The 20,107-nt window shown below is 53.2% G+C and overlaps 1 protein-coding gene across 2 annotated transcripts; it reads right to left on the bottom strand.

Moving 5' to 3' along the window:
• Window positions 1-3,290: 3,290 nt before the first annotated feature.
• Window positions 3,291-19,623, bottom strand: LOC146751582 (kallikrein-14-like). 2 transcript variants are annotated; one of them, XM_085534031.1, is made up of 6 exons: window positions 17,731-19,623; window positions 15,163-15,221; window positions 14,891-15,053; window positions 11,799-12,052; window positions 6,759-6,904; window positions 3,291-3,590 (listed from the first exon to the last, which is right to left on the bottom strand). In XM_085534031.1, exons 2-6 carry the CDS (start codon window positions 15,218-15,220, stop codon window positions 3,438-3,440), a joined length of 774 nt encoding a protein of 257 aa, XP_085390157.1. In that variant the 5' UTR covers window position 15,221; window positions 17,731-19,623; the 3' UTR covers window positions 3,291-3,437. The 2 variants fall into 2 exon arrangements, with proteins under 2 accessions (XP_085390157.1, XP_085390156.1); XM_085534030.1 differs by lacking the exon at window positions 17,731-19,623 and having other exon boundaries at window positions 15,163-15,265.
• Between the last annotated feature and the right edge of the window lie 484 nt (window positions 19,624-20,107).

Raw genomic sequence — 20,107 nt, 5'->3', positions numbered from 1 at the left:
CTTGTAGGGTGTTGGGGGGAGACCAAAATGGGTTTGACCCCAAAATGGTTGGGAATTGGGGTTGGGGAGGGGGTCCAGAAGACCCCAAAGTGGAGATCTGGGGTGTTGGGGTGCAAAAAGTGCCGCCATGATGGATGAAGAACCTCAATAGGACATTGGGATAAAGGTGACCCCAAAAGACGTCGCCTTGTAGGATGTTGGGGGGACATCACGATGGGTTTGACCCCAAAACTGCTGGGTTTTGGGGTGGGGGTCCAGAAGACCCCAAAGTTGGAGATCTGGGGGGCTGGGGGGCAAAAAGTGAGTCCGTGTTGGATGAAGAACCTCAATAGGACATTGGGATGAAGGCAACCCCAAAAGACATTGCATTATTGGGGTGGGGGGGACAGCACAATGGGTTTGACCCCAAAACTGCTGGGTGTTGGGGTTGGGGAGGGGGTTGGAGACCCTAAAAGGGGAGATTTGGGGGCAAAAAGTGAGTCCGTGTTGGATGATGAAGCTCAAAGGGACATTGGGATGAAGGTGACCCCAAAAGACGTCGCCTTGTTGGGGTTGGGGGGACACCACAATGGGTTTGACCCCAAAATGGTTGAGAATTGGGGTTGGGGAGGGGGTCCAGAAGACCCCAAAGGTCCCTAAATTTTGGCTTTCATTCCCTATTTCCTCCTCCCCAGTTTCTTTTCCCCCACTTCCCACTATTTCCTCCTTTTCCCCCCAATTACCCTGTTTCCCTTTTCCATTTCCCCTTCTTCCTCTTCCATTTCCTCCTTTTTCCCCTTTAATTTCATCCTCCCCCCCCTAAAATTTGCCTTGTTCCCCTTCGATTTCCTCCTTTTTCCCCCTATTTTCCCCTATTTCCTCCTTTTCTTCCTCAATTTTGCCTGTTTCCCTTTCCTTTTTCCTCCTTTTCTCCACAAATTTGCCCTTTTCCCCCTATTTCCTCCTTTTCTTCCTCAATTTTGCCTGTTTCCCTTTCCTTTTTCCTCCTTTTCTCCCCAAATTTGCCCCTTTTCCCCTACAATTTCCTCCTTTTTCCTCCCACTTCCCACTTTTCCCTCAATTCTTCCTTTTTCCTCTTCCATTTCCTCCATTCCCCCCCAAATTTGCCTTTTTCCCTTCCAATTTCCTCCATTTCCCCCCAATCCTGTCTTTTTCCTCTTCCATTTCCTCCTTTTTCCTCCCGTTTTCCCCCAATTTCCTCCTTTTCCCCCCCAATTTTTGTGGTTCTTTTCCCCTCCCATTTCCTCATTTCCTCCCCCAATTCTTTTTCCCCTTCATTTCCTCCTTTTTCCCCCCAGTCCCTCCCAGTTCCTCCCAGTTACCCCTCCCCATCCCTCCCAGTGTCTTCCAGTCCCTCCCAGTTGCCCTCAGTAGCTCCCAATTGCCCCCAGTTGCCCCCATTCCCCTCCCATTCCCTCCCATTCCCCCCCAGTTGCCCCCAGTTGCCCCCATTCCCTCCCGGTTTATCCCAGTTGCCCCCATTCCCTCCCATTCCCCCCCAATTGCCCCCAGTTGCCCCCATTCCCCCCCATTCCCTCCCAGTTGCCCCCAGTCCCTCCCATTCCCTCCCAGTTTATCCCAGTTGCCCCCAGTCCCTCCCATTCCCCCCCATTCCCTCTCAGTTGCCCCCATTCCCTCCCAGTTGCCCCCATTTCCCCCCATTCCCTCCCAGTTTATCCCAGTTGCCCCCAGTTGCCCCCAGTCACTCCCATTCCCTCCCAGTTGCCCCCAGTCCCTCCCAGTTGCCCCCATTCCCTCCCATTCCCTCCCAGTTGCCCCCAGTTGCCCCCATTCCCTCCCAGTTACCCCCATTCCCTCCCATTCCCTCCCAGTTGCCCCCATTCTCTCCCAGTTGCCCTCAGTCCCTCCCAGTTGCCCCCATTCCCTCCCATTCCCTCCCAGTCCCTCCCAGTTGCCCCCATTCCCTCCCATTCCCTCCCATTCCCCCCCAGTTGCCCCTAAACCCTCCCATTTCCCCCCAGTTGCCCCTAACCCCCCCCATTCCCTCCCAGTTGCCCCCAGTCCCTCCCATTCCCTCTCAGTTGCCCCCATTCCCTCCCAATTACTCCTAACCCCTCCCATTCCCTCCCAGTTTATCCCAGTTGCCCCCATTCCCTCCCAGTTGCCCCCATTCCCTCCCATCCCCTCCCAGTTTATCCCAGTTGCCCCCATTCCCCCCCCCATTCCCTCCCAGTTGCCTCCATTCCCTCCCATTCCCCCCCAGTTGCCCCCAGTCCCCCCCATTCCCTCTCAGTTGCCCCCAGTTGCCCCCAGTCCCTCCCAGTTGCCCCCAGTTGCCCCCATTCCCTCCCAGTTGCCCCCAGTCCCTCCCAGTTTATCCCAGTTGCCCCCAGTTGCCCCCAGTCCCTCCGGGTCATTGCAGTTCACAGCGCTCCCAGTTTGCCCTCTCGTTGTTACTGGGCGGACTGGGCCGGGCGGTGCTGACTCAGCCCACCACCCACAGCCGCTAATTACCCTTAATTACGTGATTCTAATTAAGCCGGGCTGCCCCACCCTGAGGGACAGATGGGGGTTAATTGGGGGAGGGGCCAATTAAAGGAGGAGGGAGGTGATTAATTAAGGGGGGGGGGGGGGGCTGAGGTTAATTGGGTGTCAGGGATTAATTATGGGGGAGAGTGATGATTAATTATGGGGGGGGGGGGGGGGCTGAGATTAATTAGGGATATGAAATTAATTGGGGGGGGAATGAGATTAATTAGGGATCTGCAATTAATTGGGGGGGGGTGAGATTAATTAGGGATATGACATTAATTGAGGGGGGGGCTTAGATTAATATTAATTTGTTTGTAGAGAGATGATTAATTGGGGGTTGGAGATTAATTAAGGGGGAGAGAGAGTTGATTAATTGATGGGGGTGGGTGGGTGAGATTAATTAAGGGGGAGAGAAGGGATGCATTTGGGGGGGGGGGGGGGCTGAGGTTAATTGAGGTTAATTGGGAGGTGGGAGATTAATTGAGGGGGGACAATAGGGATTAATGAGGAGACTGAGATTAATTGGGGGGGGGGGTGTTAATTCAGCCCCATAGAATCAGCCCCATAGAATTGGCTCTATAACTCCCCCCCCCCACCCCCCAAATTCCATCACGAATCTGAGCTCCCCAGATGGATTTTATTGGGGGGGGGGGTTGTAGGTTTATGGGGGGGATTATTGGGGGAGATTTGGGGAGGGGGGTGGTGGGAAGAGATGGGGGTAAATGGGGTGGGGGGGGTCGATCTGAGGGGTGTTTGGGGGTATTTTGGGGGGGTACGTGGGGAAATAGGGGGGGGGGCATTATGGAGAGGGGATTTGATGCCATTTGAGGGTTTTGGGGGGGATTTAAGGGGGAGATCAGGGGGATACGAGAAAGGGGGTGGTGGTCATGGTGGGCATGGGGGGGGTGGGGGGTGTTGTTAATTTGGGGGGGGGTCCCATGTCCTCATTGCCCCCCCATGGTACGACGCAGCCACGGGAGGTACCGGCAGAGGTTGACGTAGACCCCGGGTTGTTGGGGGGTCCCACAGACACGGGGACCCCAAGAAACGATGCCCCTCAAACGACCCCCGCACACCAAAGGGCCGCCAGAGTCACCCTGTGGGCACCAACAGAGCCCAGTTAGAACCCAGTTGGATCCCAGTTAGAGCCCAGTTAGAGCCCAATTAGAGCCCAGTTGGATCCCAGTTGAAACCCAGTTGGAACCCGGTTAGATCCCAGTTAGAGCCCAGTTAGATCCCAGTTAGATCCTGGTTAGAGCCCAGTTGGATCCTGGTTAGAGCCCAGTTGGATCCCATTTGGAACCCAGTTGGATCCCAGTTAGAGCCCAGTTAGATCCCAGTTAGAGCCCAGTTGGAACCGATTTGGATCCCAGTTAGATCCCAGTTGGATCCCAGTTAGATCCCAGTTGGATCCCAGTTAGAACCCAGTTAGATCCCAGTTAGAGCCCAGTTGGATCCCACTTAGATCCCACTTAGGTCCCAGTTGCAACCCAGTTAGATCCCAGTTAGATCCCAGTTAAATCCCAGTTAGATCCCAGTTGGATCCCAGTTAGAGCCCAGTTGGATCCCATTTGGATCCCAGTTAGATCCCAGTTAGATCCCGGTTAGAGCCCAGTTGGATCCCATTTGGATCCCAGTTAGATCCCACTTAGAACCCAGTTAGAGCCCAGTAGGATCCCAGTTGGAACCCAGTTAGAGCCCAGTTAGATCCCGGTTAGAGCCCAGTTGGAACCCAGTTAGAGCCCAGTTCGATCCCGGTTAGAGCCCAGTTGGATCCCAGTTGGAACCCAGTTAGAGCCCAGTTAGATCCCGGTTAGAGCCCAGTTAGATCCCGGTTAGAGCCCAGTTAGATCCCGGTTAGAGCCCAGTTGGATCCCAGTTGGAACCCAGTTAGAGCCCAGTTAGATCCCGGTTAGAGCCCAGTTGGATCCCAGTTGGAACCCAGTTAGAGCCCAGTTAGATCCCGGTTAGAGCCCAGTTGGATCCCAGTTGGATCCCAGTTAGATCCCACTTAGAACCCAGTTAGAGCCCAGTAGGATCCCAGTTAGAGCCCAGTTAGATCCCAGTTAGAGCTCATTAGGATCCCATTTAGAGCCCAGTTGGATCCCAGTTAGAGCCCAGTTTGATCCCAGTTAGATCCCAGTTAGAGCCCAGTTAGAGCCCAGTTAGATCCCGGTTAGAGCCCAGTTGGATCCCAGTTGGAACCCAGTTAGAGCCCAGTTAGATCCCGGTTAGAACCCAGTTGGATCCCAGTTAGATCCCAGTTAGAGCCCAGTTAGATCCCGGTTAGAGCCCAGTTGGATCCCATTTGGATCCCGGTTAGATCCCAGTTAGATCCCAGTTAGATCCCGGTTAGAGCCCAGTTGGATCCCATTTGGATCCCAGTTAGATCCCACTTAGAACCCAGTTAGAGCCCAGTAGGATCCCAGTTAGAGACCAGTTAGAGACCAGTTAGAGCTCATTAGGATCCCATTTAGAGCCCAGTTGGATCCCAGTTGGAACCCAGTTTGATCCCAGTTAGATCCCAGTTAGAGCCCAGTTAGAGTCCAGTTAGATCCCGGTTAGAGCCCAGTTGGATCCCATTTGGAACCCAGTTAGAGCCCAGTTAGATCCTGGTTAGAGCCCAGTTAGATCCCAGTTGGAACCCAGTTAGAGCCCAGTTAGATCCCGGTTAGAGCCCAGTTGGATCCCAGTTAGAGCCCAGTTAGATCCCGGTTAGAGCCCAGTTAGATCCCAGATAGATCCCAGTTAGAACCCAGTTAGATCCCAGTTAGAGCCCAGTTAGATCCCGGTTAGAACCCAGTTTGATCCCAGTTAGAACCCAGTTAGATCCCAGTTAGAACCCAGTTAGATCCCAGTTAGAGCCAAGTTAGAGCTCAGTAGGATCCCAGTTAGATCCCAGTTGGAACCCAGTTAGATCCCGGTTAGATCCCCCCTATATCCCCCCATATCTCCTCCCAATCCCTCCCAGTATATCCCACTGCCCTCCCAGTCCCATCCCATTCCATCCCAGTCCCTTCCCAGTCCACCCCAATCTCCTCCCAGTCCCCCCATATCCCACCATATCCCCTCCCAATCTCCTCCCAGTCCCATCCCATTCCGTCCCAGTCCATCCCAGTCCATCCCAGTCCCTCCCAGTCCCCACATATCCCCCCATATCTCCTCCCAGTCCCCCCCAGTCCCATTCCATTCCATCCCAGTCCCATCCCAGTTAATCCCAGTCCCCCCATATCCCCCCTATATCCCCCCATATCTCCTCCCAGTCCCCCCCAGTCCCATCCCATTCCATCCCAGTCTCATCCCATTCCATCCCAGTTAATCCCAGTTAATCCCAGTCCCCCCCAGTTCCCCCATATCCCCCCTATATCCCCCCATATCTCCTCCCAGTCCCCCCCAGTCCCATCCCATTCCCTCCCAGTCCCATCCCAGTCCATCCCAGTTAATCCCAATCCCATTCCATCCCAGTCCCATCCCAGTCTCTCCCAGTCCCATTCAGTCCATCCCAGTTAATCCCAGTCCCCCCATATCCTCCCTATATCCCCCCATATCTCCTCCCAGTCCCCCCCAGTCCCATCCCATTCCATCCCAGTCCCTCCCAGTCCCATACCAGTCCCCCCCAGTCCCATCCCATTCCGTCCCAGTCTCTCCCAGTCCCATCCCAGTTAATCCCAGTCCCTCCCCGTCCCCCCATATCCCCCCTATATCCCCCCATATCTCCTCCCAGTCCCCCCCAGTCCCATCCCATTCCGTCCCAGTCCCATCCCAGTCCATCCCAGTTAATCCCAATCCCATTCCATCCCAGTCCCATCCCATTCCATCCCAGTCCCATCCCAGTCCCATCCCAGTTAATCCCAGTTAATCCCATTCCCTCCCAGTCCCCCCATATCCCCCCTATATCCCCCCATATCTCCTCCCAGTCCATCCCAGTCTCTCCCAGTCCATCCCAGTCCCCCCCAATCCCATCCCAGTCCCATCCCAGTCCCATCCCAGTTAATCCCAGTCCCTCCCAGTCCCCCCATATCCCCCCTATATCCCCCCATATCTCCTCCCAGTCCCATCCCAGTCCCCTCCAGTCCCATCTCAGTCCCATCCCAGTCTCTCCCAGTCCATCCCAGTTAATCCCAATCCCTCCCAGTCCCCCCATATCCCCCCATATCTCCTCCCAGTCCCCCCCAGTCCCCCCCAGTCTCTCCCAGTCCCATCCCATTCCATCCCAGTCCCATCCCAGTTAATCCCAGTTAATCCCATTCCCTCCCAGTCCCCACCTGACAGGCATCGCTGGGTTCCCCCCTTGGTCCCATCCCAATAGCGCAAACCATGTTGGGACTGAAGAGTTTGGGATGCGCCTGACGGCAGCGCTGCTCCGACTGCAGCGTCACGTTGGCGCATTGCAGGATCCTGGGGAACGTTCCTGCCCCCAAAAACACCCAAATTCACCCCAAAATTCACCCCCAAAACACCCTCAATTCAACCTGTTTTCTCCCGAGCCCCAAATCGCCCCAGAAATGCCACAAATTTCCACCCAAAACCCCCCAAATCTCCATATTTTGCCCTTAAAAGTAGTCATTGTCCAAAAAATGTCATTGGATTTTACCAAAATCCCCCAAATTTGAAACCCCCAAATCCACCAAATTTGACCCAAAATTCACCCCCAAACACTCTCAATTCCCAGAACCCCAATTTGCCCCAGAAATGCCCCAAATCTCCTCTCAAAAACCCCCATTGCCATAGATCCCCCAAAGACCTCCATTTTGGGTCCAAATCTCCTACTCTATGGCATGGGATGACCCTAGATCCCGTAAAGACTCCCATTTTGGGGCCAAATCTCCCACTTTAGGGTCATCCCATTGACACACAACCCCAAAGAGCTCCATTTTGGGGCCAAATCTCCCACTTTAGGGTCATCCCATTGCCATAAATCCCCCCAAAAACCTCCATTTTGGGGCCAAATCTCCCACTTTAGGGTCATCCCATTGCCATAAATCCCCCCATAGACCCCCATTTTGGGGCCAAATCTCCCACTTTATGGTCATCCCATTGACATCCAACCCCAAAGACCTCCATTTTGGGGCCAAATCTCCCACTTTAGGGTCATCCCATTGCCATAAATCCCCCCATAGACCCCCATTTTGGGGCCAAATCTCCCACGTTAGGGTCATCCCATTGACACCCAACCCCAAAGACCTCCATTTTGGCTCTAAATCTCCCACTTTAGGGTCATCTTATCAACACCCAACCCCGAAGACCTCCATTTTGGGGCCAAATCTCCCACTTTAGGATCATCCCATTGCCATAAATCCCCCCATAGACCCCCATTTTGGGGCCAAATCTCCCACTTTAGGGTCATCCCATTGACACCCAACCCCATAGACCTCCATTTTGGGTCCAAATCTCCCACTTTAGGGTAATCCCATTGCCATAGATCCCCAAATGACCTCAATTTTGGGTCAAAATCTCCCACTTTAGGGTCATCCCATTGATACCCAACCCCATAGACCTCCATTATGGGGCCAAATCTCCCACTTTAGGGTCATCCCATTGACATAAATCCCCCCATAGACCCCCATTTTGGGTCTAAATCTCCCACTTTAGGGTCATCTTATCAACACCCAACCCCAAAGTCCTCCATTTTGGGGCCAAATCTCCCATTTCAGAGCCCCCAAACCCCCAAATACCACCATTTTGGGCCCAAATCTCCCACTTTAGGGTCGTACTTTTGGGGCTGGTGATGGTCCCCCACCCCGAGATGTGACACCGTGTTCCGGGTGCGGGACATCGTGTTCCTATGGGCAGGGGTCTGACATTGATACCCAACCCCAAAGACCTCCATTTTGGGGCCAAATCTTCCACTTTAGGGTCATCCCATTGACACCCAACCCCATAGACCTCCATTTTGGGGCCAAATCTTCCACTTTAGGGTCATCCCATTGACACCCAACCCCAAAGACCTCCATTTTGGGGCCAAATCTTCCACTTTACGGTCATCCCATTGCCATAAATCCCCCCATAGACCCCCATTTTGGGGCCAAACCTCCCACTTTAGGATCATCTCATTGCCATAAATCCCCAAATACCCCCATTTTGGGCCCAAATACCACCATTTTGGGCCCAAATCTCCCACTTTAGGGTCATACTTTTGGGGCTGGTGATGGTCCCTCACCCCGAGATGTGACACCGCGTTCCGGGTGCGGGACATCGTGTTCCTAAGGGCAGGGGTCTGACATTGATACCCAACCCCAAAGACCTCAATTTTGGGGCCAAATCTCCCACTTTAGGGTCATCTTATCAACACCCAACCCCAAAGACCTCCATTTTGGGGCCAAATCTCCCATGTTAGGGTCATCTTATCAACACCCAACCCCAAAGACCTCCATTTTGGGGCCAAATCTCCCACTTTACGGTCATCCCATTGACATCCAACCCCAAAGACCTCCATTTTGGGTCTAAATCTCCCACTTTAGGGTCATCTTATCAACACCCAACCCCAAAGACCTCCATTTTGGGGCCAAATCTCCCATTTCAGAGCCCCCAAACCCCCAAATACCACCATTTTGGGCCCAAATCTCCCACTTTTAGGGTCATACTTTTGGGGCTGGTGATGGTCCCCCACCCCGAGATGTGACACCGCGTTCTGGGTGCGGGACATCGTGTTCCTATGGGCAGGGGTCTGACATTGATACCCAACCCCATAGACCCCCATTTTGGGTCCAAATCTCCCACTTTAGGGTCATCCCATTGATACCCAACCCCAAAGACCTCAATTTTGGGGCCAAATCTCCCACTTTAGGGTCATCCCATTGACACCTAACCCCAAAGACCTCAATTTTGGGTCCAAATCTCCCACTTTACGGTCATCCCATTGCCATAAATCCCCCCATAGACCCCCATTTTGGGGCCAAATCTTCCACTTTAGGGTCATCCCATTACCATCCAACCCCAAAGACCTCCATTTTGGGGCCAAATCTTCCACTTTAGGGTCATCCCATTGCCACAGAACCCCAAAGACCTCCATTTTGGGCCCAAATCTCCCACTTTAGGGTCAGCCCATTGCCATAAATCCCCCAAAGACCTCCATTTTGGGTCCAAATCTCCCACTTTAGGGTCATCCCATTGCCATAAATCCCCCCATAGACCCCCATTTTGGGGCCAAATCTCCCACTTTATGGTCATCCCATTGACATCCAACCCCAAAGACCCCCATTTTGGGGCCAAATCTCCCACTTTAGGGTCATCCCATTGCCATAAATCCCCCCATAGACCCCCATTTTGGGTCCAAATCTCCCACTTTAGGATCATCTCATTGCCATAAATCCCCAAATACCCCCATTTTGGGCCCAAATACCACCATTTTGGGTCCAAATCTCCCACTTTTAGGGTCATACTTTTGGGGCTGGTGATGGTCCCCCACCCTGAGATGTGACACCGCGTTCCGGGTGCGGGGCATCGTGTTCCTAAGGGCAGGGGTCTGACATTGATACCCAACCCCAAAGACCTCCATTTTGGGGCCAAATCTTCCACTTTACGGTCATCCCATTGACATCCAACCCCAAAGACCTCCATTCTGGGGCCAAATCTTCCACTTTACGGTCATCCCATTGACATAGATCCCCCAAAGACCTCCATTTTGGGTCCAAATCTCCCAACTTAGGGTCATCCCATTGACACCCAACCCCAAAGACCTCCATTATGTTGCCAAATCTCCCACTTTAGGGTCAGCCCATTGCCATAAATCCCCCCATAGACCCCCATTTTGGGGCCAAATCTCCCACTTTACGGTCATCCCATTGACATAGATCCCCCAAAGACCTCCATTTTGGGTCCAAATCTCCCAACTTAGGGTCATCCCATTGACACCCAACCCCAAAGACCTCCATTATGTTGCCAAATCTCCCACTTTAGGGTCAGCCCATTGCCATAAATCCCCCCATAGACCCCCATTTTGGGGCCAAATCTCCCACTTTAGGGTCATCCCATTGACACCCAACCCCAAAGACCTCCATTATGTTGCCAAATCTCCCACTTTAGGGTCAGCCCATTGCCATAAATCCCCCCATAGACCACCATTTTGGGGCCAAATCTCCCCCAAATACCACCATTTTGGGCCCAAATCTCCCACTTTAGGGTCATACTTTTGGGGCTGGTGATGGTCCCCCACCCCGAGATGTGACACCGCGTTCCGGGTGCGGGACATTGTGTTCCTATGGGCAGGGGTCTGACATTGATACCCAACCCCAAAGACCTCCATTTTGGAGCCAAATCTCCCACTTTAGGGTCATCCCATTGACACCCAACCCCAAATGACCTCAATTTTGGGTCAAAATCTCCCAACTTAGGGTCATCCCATTGACATCCAACCCCAAAGACCTCCATTCTGGGGCCAAATCTTCCACTTTACGGTCATCCCATTGACATAGATCCCCCAAAGACCTCCATTTTGGGTCCAAATGTCCCAACTTAGGGTCATCCCATTGACATCCAACACCAAAGACCTCCATTTTGGGGCCAAATCTCCCATTTCAGGGCCCCCAAACCCCCAAATACCACCATTTTGGGCCCAAATCTCCCACTTTTAGGGTCATACTTTTGGGGCTGGTGATGGTCCCCCACCCCGAGATGTGACACCGCGTTCCGGGTGCGGGACATCGTGTTCCTAAGGGCAGGGGTCTGACATTGATACCCAACCCCAAAGACCTCCATTTTGGGGCCAAATCTCCCACTTTAGGGTCATCCCATTGATACCCAACCCCATAGACCCCCATTTTGGGGCCAAATCTCCCACTTTAGGGTCATCACATTGACGAAATCTCCCACTTCAGAGCCTCCAACCCCAAATCTCCCACTTTAGGGTCATCCCATTGACACCCAACCCCAAAGACCTCCACTTTGGGGCCAAATCTCCCACTTTAGGGTCATCTTATCAACACCCAACCGCAAAGACCTCCACTTTGGGGCCAAATCTCCCCCAAATACCACCATTTTGGGCCCAAATCTCCCACTTTAGGGTCATACTTTTGGGGCTGGTGATGGTCCCCCACCCCGAGATGTGACACCGCGTTCCGGGTGCGGGACATCGTGTTCCTATGGGCAGGGGTCTGACATTGATACCCAACCCCAAAGACCTCCATTTTGGGGCCAAATCTCCCCCAAAGACCTCCATTTTGGGTCTAAATCTCCCACTTTAGGGTCATCTTATCAACACCCAACCCCAAAGACCTCCATTTTGGGGCCAAATCTCCCATTTCAGGGCCCCGAAACCCCCAAATACCACCATTTTGGGCCCAAATCTCCCACTTTTAGGGTCATACTTTTGGGGCTGGTGATGGTCCCCCACCCCGATATGTGACACCGCGTTCCGGGTGCGGGACATCGTGTTCCTATGGGCAGGGGTCTGACATCGGGGCCGACGGCAGCGGGACGACGGAGGCGGACGAGCATCAGGTCGTGCTCCAGGGTGGTGGGGCTGTATTTGGGGTGGGGGTACAGGCGGAGGGACAGACGGAGCTGCTCCGTCCCGTCGTGGCGGCGGAGGTTGTGCTCACCCAGACGGATCATGGCCAGGCTGGAGGGTTGGGGGGGGGAAAAGAGGGGAAATTTGGGGGGAAAAGGGGGGAAATTAGGGTGAAAATGGGCAGAGTTAAGGGGAAATGGGGGAATTGGGGGGGGAAATGGGCAGAGTTAAGGGGAAATGGGGAGGGAAATGGGCAGAATTAGGGGGAAATAGGGGGATTGGGGGGGAAATGCGGAGGAAAAGGGGGGAAATTGGGGGGAAAAAGGGCAGAATTAAGGGAAAATGGGCAGAGTTAAGGGGAAATGGGCAGAGTTAAGGGGAAATGAGCAGAGTTAAGGGGAAATGGGGGAAATAAGGGGAAATTGGGGGGAAGAGGGGGGAAATTAGGGTGAAAATGGGCAGAGTTAAGGGGAAATGGGGGAACTGGGGGGAAAATGGGGGGGAAGTGGGGGGGAAATGGGGGTGAAAAGGGGGGAAATTGGGGAAGGAGGGGGAAATTGGGGGAAATTGGGGGAAAATGGGGGGGAGGTGGGGGGAAATTAGGGTGAAAATGGGCAGAGTTAAGGGGAAATGGGGAGGGAAATGGGCAGAGTTAAGGGGAAATGGGGGAATTAAGGGGGAAATGCGGAGGAAAAGGGGGGAAATTGGGGGGAAAATGGTGGAAATTGGGGGGAAAAGGGGAAAATTGGGGGGAAAAGGGGAATTGGGGGGAAAATAGGTAGAGTTATGGGGAAATTAGGAGGAAAATGGGCAGAGTTAAGGGGAAATGGGGAAACTGGGGGGAAATGGGGGGGAAGTGGGGGAATTGGGGGGAAATTAGGGTGAAAATGGGCAGAGTTAAGGGGAAATGGGGGAATTGGGGGGAAAAGGGGAAGAAATGGGCAGAGTTAAGGGGAAATGGGGGGAAAAATGGGGAAATTGGGGGGGGAATGGGGGGAGAGGGGGGAAATGGGGAAATTGGGGGGAAAGGGGGGAAATGGGGGTAAAATAGGCAGAGTTATGGGGAAATTAGGAGGAAAATGGGCAGAATTAAGGGGAAATGGGGGAATGGGGGGGGAAATGGGGGGGAAGAGGAGGGAAATTAGGGTGAAAAAGGGCAGAATTAAGGGGAAATGGGGGAACTGGGGGGGGGAAAGGGGGAACTGGGGGGGAAATAGAGGTGAAAAGGGGGGAAATTGGGGAAGGAGGGGGAAATTGGGGGGAAAAGTGGGGGAAATGGGGGGAAATGAGGGTGAAAATGGGGAGAATTAAGGGGAAATGGGGGGAAATTGGGGCAGATTTGAGTCGTATATGGGGAGAAAGGGAATGTTTGGGGGAAAAAGAGGCAGATTTTGGGAGAAAAGAGGCAGATTTGGGGTAAAAAGAGGCAGATTTTGGGGGAAAAGAGGCAGATTTGGGGGGAAAAGAGGCAGATTTGGGGTAAAAAGAGGCAGATTTGGGGGAAAAAGAGGCAGATTTGGGGTTAAAAGAGGCAGATTTGGGGTAAAAAGAGGCAGATTTGGGGTAAAAAGAGGCAGATTTTTGGGGAAAAGAGGCAGATTTGGGGTTAAAAGAGGCAGATTTGGGGGAAAAAGAGGCAGATTTGGGGGAAAAAGAGGCAGATTTGGGGGGAAAAGAGGCAGATTTGGGGTAAAAAAGGCAGATTTGGGGGGAAAAGAGGCAGATTTGGGGTAAAAAGAGGCAGATTTGGGGTAAAAAAGTCAGATTTGGGGTAAAAAGAGGCAGATTTGGGGTGAAAATATGCAGATTTGGGGTGAAAATAGGCAGATTTGGGGTAAAAAGAGGCAGATTTGGGGTAAAAAAGGCAGATTTGGGGGAAAAAGAGGCAGATTTGGGGTGAAAAGAGGCAGATTTGGGGGAAAAGAGGCAGATTTGGGGGAAAAGAGGCAGATTTGGGATGAAAAGAGGCAGATTTGGGGAGAAAAGAGGCAGATTTGGGGTGAAAAGAGGCAGATTTGGGGGAAAAGAGGCAGATTTGGGGGGAAAAGAGGCAGATTTGGGGTGAAAAGAGGCAGATTTGGGGTAAAAAGAGGCAGATTTGGGGGAAAAGAGGCAGATTTGGGGTGAAAAGAGGCAGATTTGGGGTAAAAAGAGGCAGATTTGGGGTGAAAAGAGGCAGATTTGGGGTAAAAAGAGGCAGATTTGGGGGGAAAAGAGGCAGATTTGGGGGGAAAAGAGGCAGATTTGGGGTGAAAAGAGGCAGATTTGGGGTGAAAAGAGGCAAATTTGGGGTGAAAAGAGGCAGATTTGGGGGGAAAAGAGGCAGATTTGGGGTAAAAAGAGGCAGATTTGGGTAATAAATGCTGATTTGGGGTGAAAAGAGGCAGATTTGGGGGAAAAGAGGCAGATTTGGGGGGGGAAAAGAGGCAGATTTGGGGGAAAAGAGGCAGATTTGGGGTGAAAAGAGGCAGATTTGGGGGGGGAAAAGAGGCAGATTTGGGATGAAAAGAGGCAGATTTGGGGTGAAAAGAGGCAGATTGGGGGTGAAAAGAGGCAGATTTGGGGTAAAAAGAGGCAGATTTGGGGTGAAAAGAGGCAAATTTGGGGTGAAAAGAGGCAGATTTGGGGGAAAAGAGGCAGATTTGGGGTGAAAAGAGGCAGATTTGGGGTAAAAAGAGGCAGATTTGGGGTTGAACGAGGCAGATTTGGGGGGAAAAGAGGCAGATTTGGGGTGAAAAGAGGCAGATTTGGGGGGAAAAGAGGCAGATTTGGGGTAATAAAGGCAGATTTGGGGTAAAAAGAGGCAGATTTGGGATGAAAAGAGGCAGATTTGGGGTAAAAAGAGGCAGATTTGGGGGTCAAGGACCCAAGAAAAGGGTCAGAAAGGGATGGGGATGGGGAGGGGGGTGGGGGGGGGTAAATAAAGGTGACCCCCCCCCCCAAACTCACCCTGGTCGGTAGCAATGGGCTGCACTGAGCACCCATAGGGGGTGAATGAGGACCCCCCCGCAGAGCAGGGCCAGGTCCTTGAAGATCGCTGCTTGCCAGGGTTGGGAATGGGGGGGGCACGGGGACCCCCCGATCACACGAGAGCTGTTGGAGCCGGTGGTCGCTGTGGGGGGGGGGGAGAGGTTTTGGGGGGGGGTCGTTTATAGGGTGGCCCTCCCCCCCATATATAATGACCCCCCCCCCCCCTTAAAGTAAAGGAATGGAGCTCTCACCTTCTATGGGGATCCACAGTGCAGCCAATAGCAGGAGGGTCCGGAGGGGGGGGGTCATCCTATATATGGGGCTCATCCTATATATGGGGGGGGTCATCTTATATATGGGGGTCATCCTATATATGGGGGGGTTATCTTATATATGGGGGTCATCCTATATATGGGGGGGTTATCTTATATATGGGGGGGTCATCCTATATATGGGGGGGGCTAATCCCATATATGAGGGGGGTAATCCTATATATGGGGGGGTCATCTTATATATGAAGGGCTAATCCTATATATGGGGGGCATCCTATATATGGGGGGGTTATCTTATATATATGGAGGGGTCATCCTATATATGGGGGGGTTATCTTATATATGGGGGGGGCATCCTATATATGGGGGGGTCATCTTATATATGGGGGGGGGGCTAATCCTATATATGGGGGGGGGCATCATGTATGGGGGGTCATCTTATATATATGGGGGGGGGTCATCCTATATATGGGGGGGCTAATCCTATATATGGGGGGGTCATCCTATATATGGGCGTCATCCTATATATGGGGCTAATCCTATATATGGGGGGGGCTCATTTTATATATGGGGGGGGTCATCTTATATATATGGGGGGCTAATCCTATATATGGGGGGGGCATCATGTATGGGGGGTCATCTTATATATGGGGGGGGGTCATCTTATATATGGGGGTCATCCTATATATGGGGCTCATCCTATATATGGGGGGGGTCATTTTATATATGGGGGGGGCTAATCCCATATATGGGGGGGTAATCCTATATATGGGGGGGTCATCTTATATATGGGGGGGGTCATCCTATATATGGGGGGGTCATCCTATATATGGGGGGGTTATCTTATATATGGGGGGGTAATCCTATATATGGGGGGGTCATCTTATATATGGGGGGGGTCATCCTATATATGGGGCTCATCCTATATATGGGGGGGCTCATTTTATATATGGGGGGGTCATCTTATATATGGGGGGGCATCTTATATATATGGGGGGGGTCATCCTATATATGGGAGGGGGTCATCCTATATATGGGGGGGTTATCTTATATATGGGGGGGGTCATCCTATATATGGGGCTCATCCTATATATGGGGGGGGTCATTTTATATATGGGGGGGGCATCTTATATATGGGGGGTCATCCTATATATGGGGGGGTTATCTTATATATGGGGGGGTCATCTTATATATGGGGGTCATCCTATATATGGGGGGGTTATCTTATATATGGGGGGGGTCATCCTATATATGGGGCTCATCCTATATATGGGGGGGTTATCTTATATATGGGGGGGCATCATGTATGGGGGGTTATCTTATATATGGGGGGGGCATCCTATATATGGGGCTCATCCTATATATGGGGGGGGGTCATCTTATATATGGGGCTCATACTATATATGGGGGGGTTATCTTATATATGGGGGGGCTAATCCTATATATGGGGGGGTCATCCTATATATGGGGGGGTTATCTTATATATATGGGGGTTCATCCTATATATGGGGGGGTCATCCTATATATGGGGGGGTTATCTTATATATAGGGGGGTCATCTTATATATGGGGTGGGTCATCTTATATATGGGGGGCTAATCCTATATATGGAGGGGGCTAATCCCATATATGGGGGGGGTAATCCTATATATGGGGGGGTCATCTTATATATGGGGGGCTAATCCTATATATGGGGGGGGCATCATGTATGGGTGGTAATTAAGAGACCCCAATCTACCCCTGGGGGTAATTAAGAGACCCCAATCTGCCCCTGGGGGTAATTAAGAGACCCCAATCTGCCCCTTGGGGTAATTAAGAGACCCCAATCTGCCCCTGGGGGTAATTAAGAGACCCAAATCTGACCCTGGGGGTAATTAAGAGACCCAAATCTGCCCCTGGGGGTAATTAAGAGACCCAAATCTGCCCCTTGGGGTAATTAAGAGACCCCAATCTGCCCCTGGGGGTAATTAAGAGACCCCAATCTACCCCTGGGGGTAATTAAAGGACCCCAATCTACCCCTGGGGGTAATTAAGAGACCCCAATCTGCCCCTGGGGGTAATTAAGAGACCCCAATCTACCCCTGGGGGTAATTAAGTGACCCCAATCCACCCCTGGGGGTAATTAAGAGACCCCAATCCACCCCTGGGGGTAATTAAGAGACCCCAATCTGCCCCTTGGGGTAATTAAGAGACCCCAATCTGCCCCTGGGGGTAATTAAGAGACCCCAATCTGCCCCTGGGGGTAATTAAGAGACCCAAATCTACCCCTGGGGGTAATTAAGAGACCCAAATCTGCCCCTGGGGGTAATTAAGGGACCCCAAATCTGCCCCTGGGGGTAATTAAGGGACCCCAAATCTGCCCCTGGGGGTAATTAAAGGACCCCAATCTGCCCCTGGGGGTAATTAAGAGACCCCAATCTACCCCTGGGGGTAATTAAGAGACCCAAATCTACCCCTGGGAGTAATTGAGAGACCCCAATCTACCCCTGGGGGTAATTAAAGGACCCCAATCTGCCCCATGGGGGTAATTAAGGAGCCTCCAACTGACCTGCAGCCTTTAGGGCTCGTCCTTTGTCGTGTGCTGTGACGTTGTGGGGCGAGACGGAAGGATTCGCTGTGGGGTGGGGTGGGTGTGGGGCAGGGGGGGGTGACACCCACCCGCTATGGGGCAACGCTGTGGGGCCAGGGTGGGGTTTTTGTGCCCCATAATGGGATTTAGGGGGAGGGGGGGGGACTCAAAGGGGTCTCCCATCCACCCCAATGGGGTTTGTGCCCCCAATGGGGTCTCCCATTTATCCCAATGGGGTTTGTGCCCCCTATGGGGGTCTCCCACCCACCCCAATGGGGCTCCTGCCCATAATGGGGGTCTCCCATTCATTCCAATGGGGTTTGTGCCCCCTATGGGGGTCTCCCACCTGGGATTTAGGGTCAGTACTCACTAAAGGGGTCTCCCATTTATCCCAATGGGGTTTGTGCCCCCTAAGGGGGTCTCCCATTCATTCCAATGGGGTTCCTGCCCATAATGGGGGTCTCCCATTTATCCCAATGGGGTTCCTGCCCCCAATGGGGGTCTCCCACTCGTGATATGGGGTCATACCCCACTAAGGGGGTCTCCCATTCATTCCAATGGGGCTCCTGCCCCCAATGGGGGTCTCCCACTCGTGATATGGGTTCATACCCCACTAATGGGGTCTCCCATTTATCCCAATGGGGTTCCTGCCCCCAATGGGGGTCTCCCACTCGTGATATGGGGCCATACCCCACTAAGGGGGTCTCCCATTTATCCCAATGGGGTTTGTGTCCCCAATGGGGGCTCCCATTCATTCCAATGGGGTTTGTGCCCCCAATGGGGGTCTCCCACTAATCCCAATGGGGTTTGTGCCCCCAATGGGGGTCTCCCATTCATGATATAGGGCCATACCCCACTAAGGGGGTCTCCCATTCATCCCAATGGGGTTCCTGCCCATAATGGGGGTCCCCCATTTATCCCAATGGGGTTTGTGCCCATAATGGGGGTCTCCCATTTATCCCAATGGGGTTCCTGCCCCCAGTGGGGTCTCCCACTCGTGATATGGGGTCATAGCCCATTAAGGGGGTCTCCCACTAATCCCAATGGGGCTCCTGCCCCCATAGAGGGTCTCCCATTCATTCCAATAGGGTTCCTGCCCATAATGGGGGTCTCCCATCCACCCCAATGGGGTTTGTGCCCCCTATGGGGGTCTCCCATTTATCCCAATGGGGTTTGTGTCCCCAATGGGGGTCTCCCACTCATTCCAATGGGGTTTGTGCCCCCAATGGGGTCTCCCATTTATCCCAATGGGGCTCCTGCCCATTAAGGGGGTCTCCCATTAATTCCAATGGGGTTCCTGCCCATAATGGGGGTCTCCCATTTATCCCAATGGGGCTCCTGCCCATAATGGGGGTCTCCCACTCATGATATAGGGCCATACCCCACTAATGTGGTTTCCCACCCGTGATATGGGGTGACCCCTTCCCCCCCCCCCCTCCCATTACACCCCAGTATCCCACTGGGAGGCTCCAGCGTGGGGCTGAGTCATGGGGTTAAGCCTGGGTGGGACTCGGGGCCGTCCCCATCCCTTCCGTGTTCCCAAATGGCCCCAAACAATGGGGTGGGGTGGGGTGTGGGGGGGGTCGGATCCTATAGGGCTCCCCCCACACCCTATAGACGCTCCCCTGATCCTACAGCTCCCACCCCAAACCCCACAGGGCCCTACAGATCCCAGAGACTTACCCAGGCCCTATAGGGCCCCCTACATCTATAACCACCCCCCCTCCTCAGACCCTATAGGGACCACCACCCACACAGCCCCCCTCCAAACCCTATAGGGCCCTATAGACTCTACAAGACCCCCCCCTTCCCCCCCCAACCCTATAGGGCCCTATAGATCCTACAAGACCTCCCTCCCTTCCCCCCCCAACCCTATAGGGCCCTATAGATCCTACAAGACCCCCCCCATTCCCCCCCAACCCTATAGGGCCCTCCAAACCCTATGGGGCCCTATAGACCCTACAAGACCCCCCCATTCCACCCCCCAACCCTATAGAGCCCTATAGACCTACAAGACCCCCCCATCCCCCCACAACCCTATAGGGCCCTCCAAACCCTATAGGACCCAATAGACCCTACAAGACCCCCCCCCAACCTTATAGGGCCCTCCAAACCCTATAGGGCCCTATAGACCGTACCCAGTCCCCTTTCCCCCCCCCAACCCTATAGGGCCCTATAGACCCTACACAGCCCCCTTTCTCCCCACCAACCCTATAGGGCCCTAAGACCCTACACAGCCCCCTTTCTCCCCACCAACCCTATAGGGCCCTACAGACCCTACAAGACCCCCCCCCCAACCCTATAGGGCCCTACAGACCATACAAGACCCCCCCAACCCTATAGGGCCCTATAGACC

The sequence above is a fragment of the Coturnix japonica genome, unplaced genomic scaffold, assembly GCF_054131305.1.
Source record: "Coturnix japonica strain WE unplaced genomic scaffold, WE-NBRP24 Scf073, whole genome shotgun sequence".
In the NCBI taxonomy this organism is placed as follows: Eukaryota; Metazoa; Chordata; class Aves; order Galliformes; family Phasianidae; genus Coturnix; species Coturnix japonica.
Note: the sequence above shows the minus strand (reverse complement) of the source record. Positions and strands in the feature narration are given on the sequence as shown.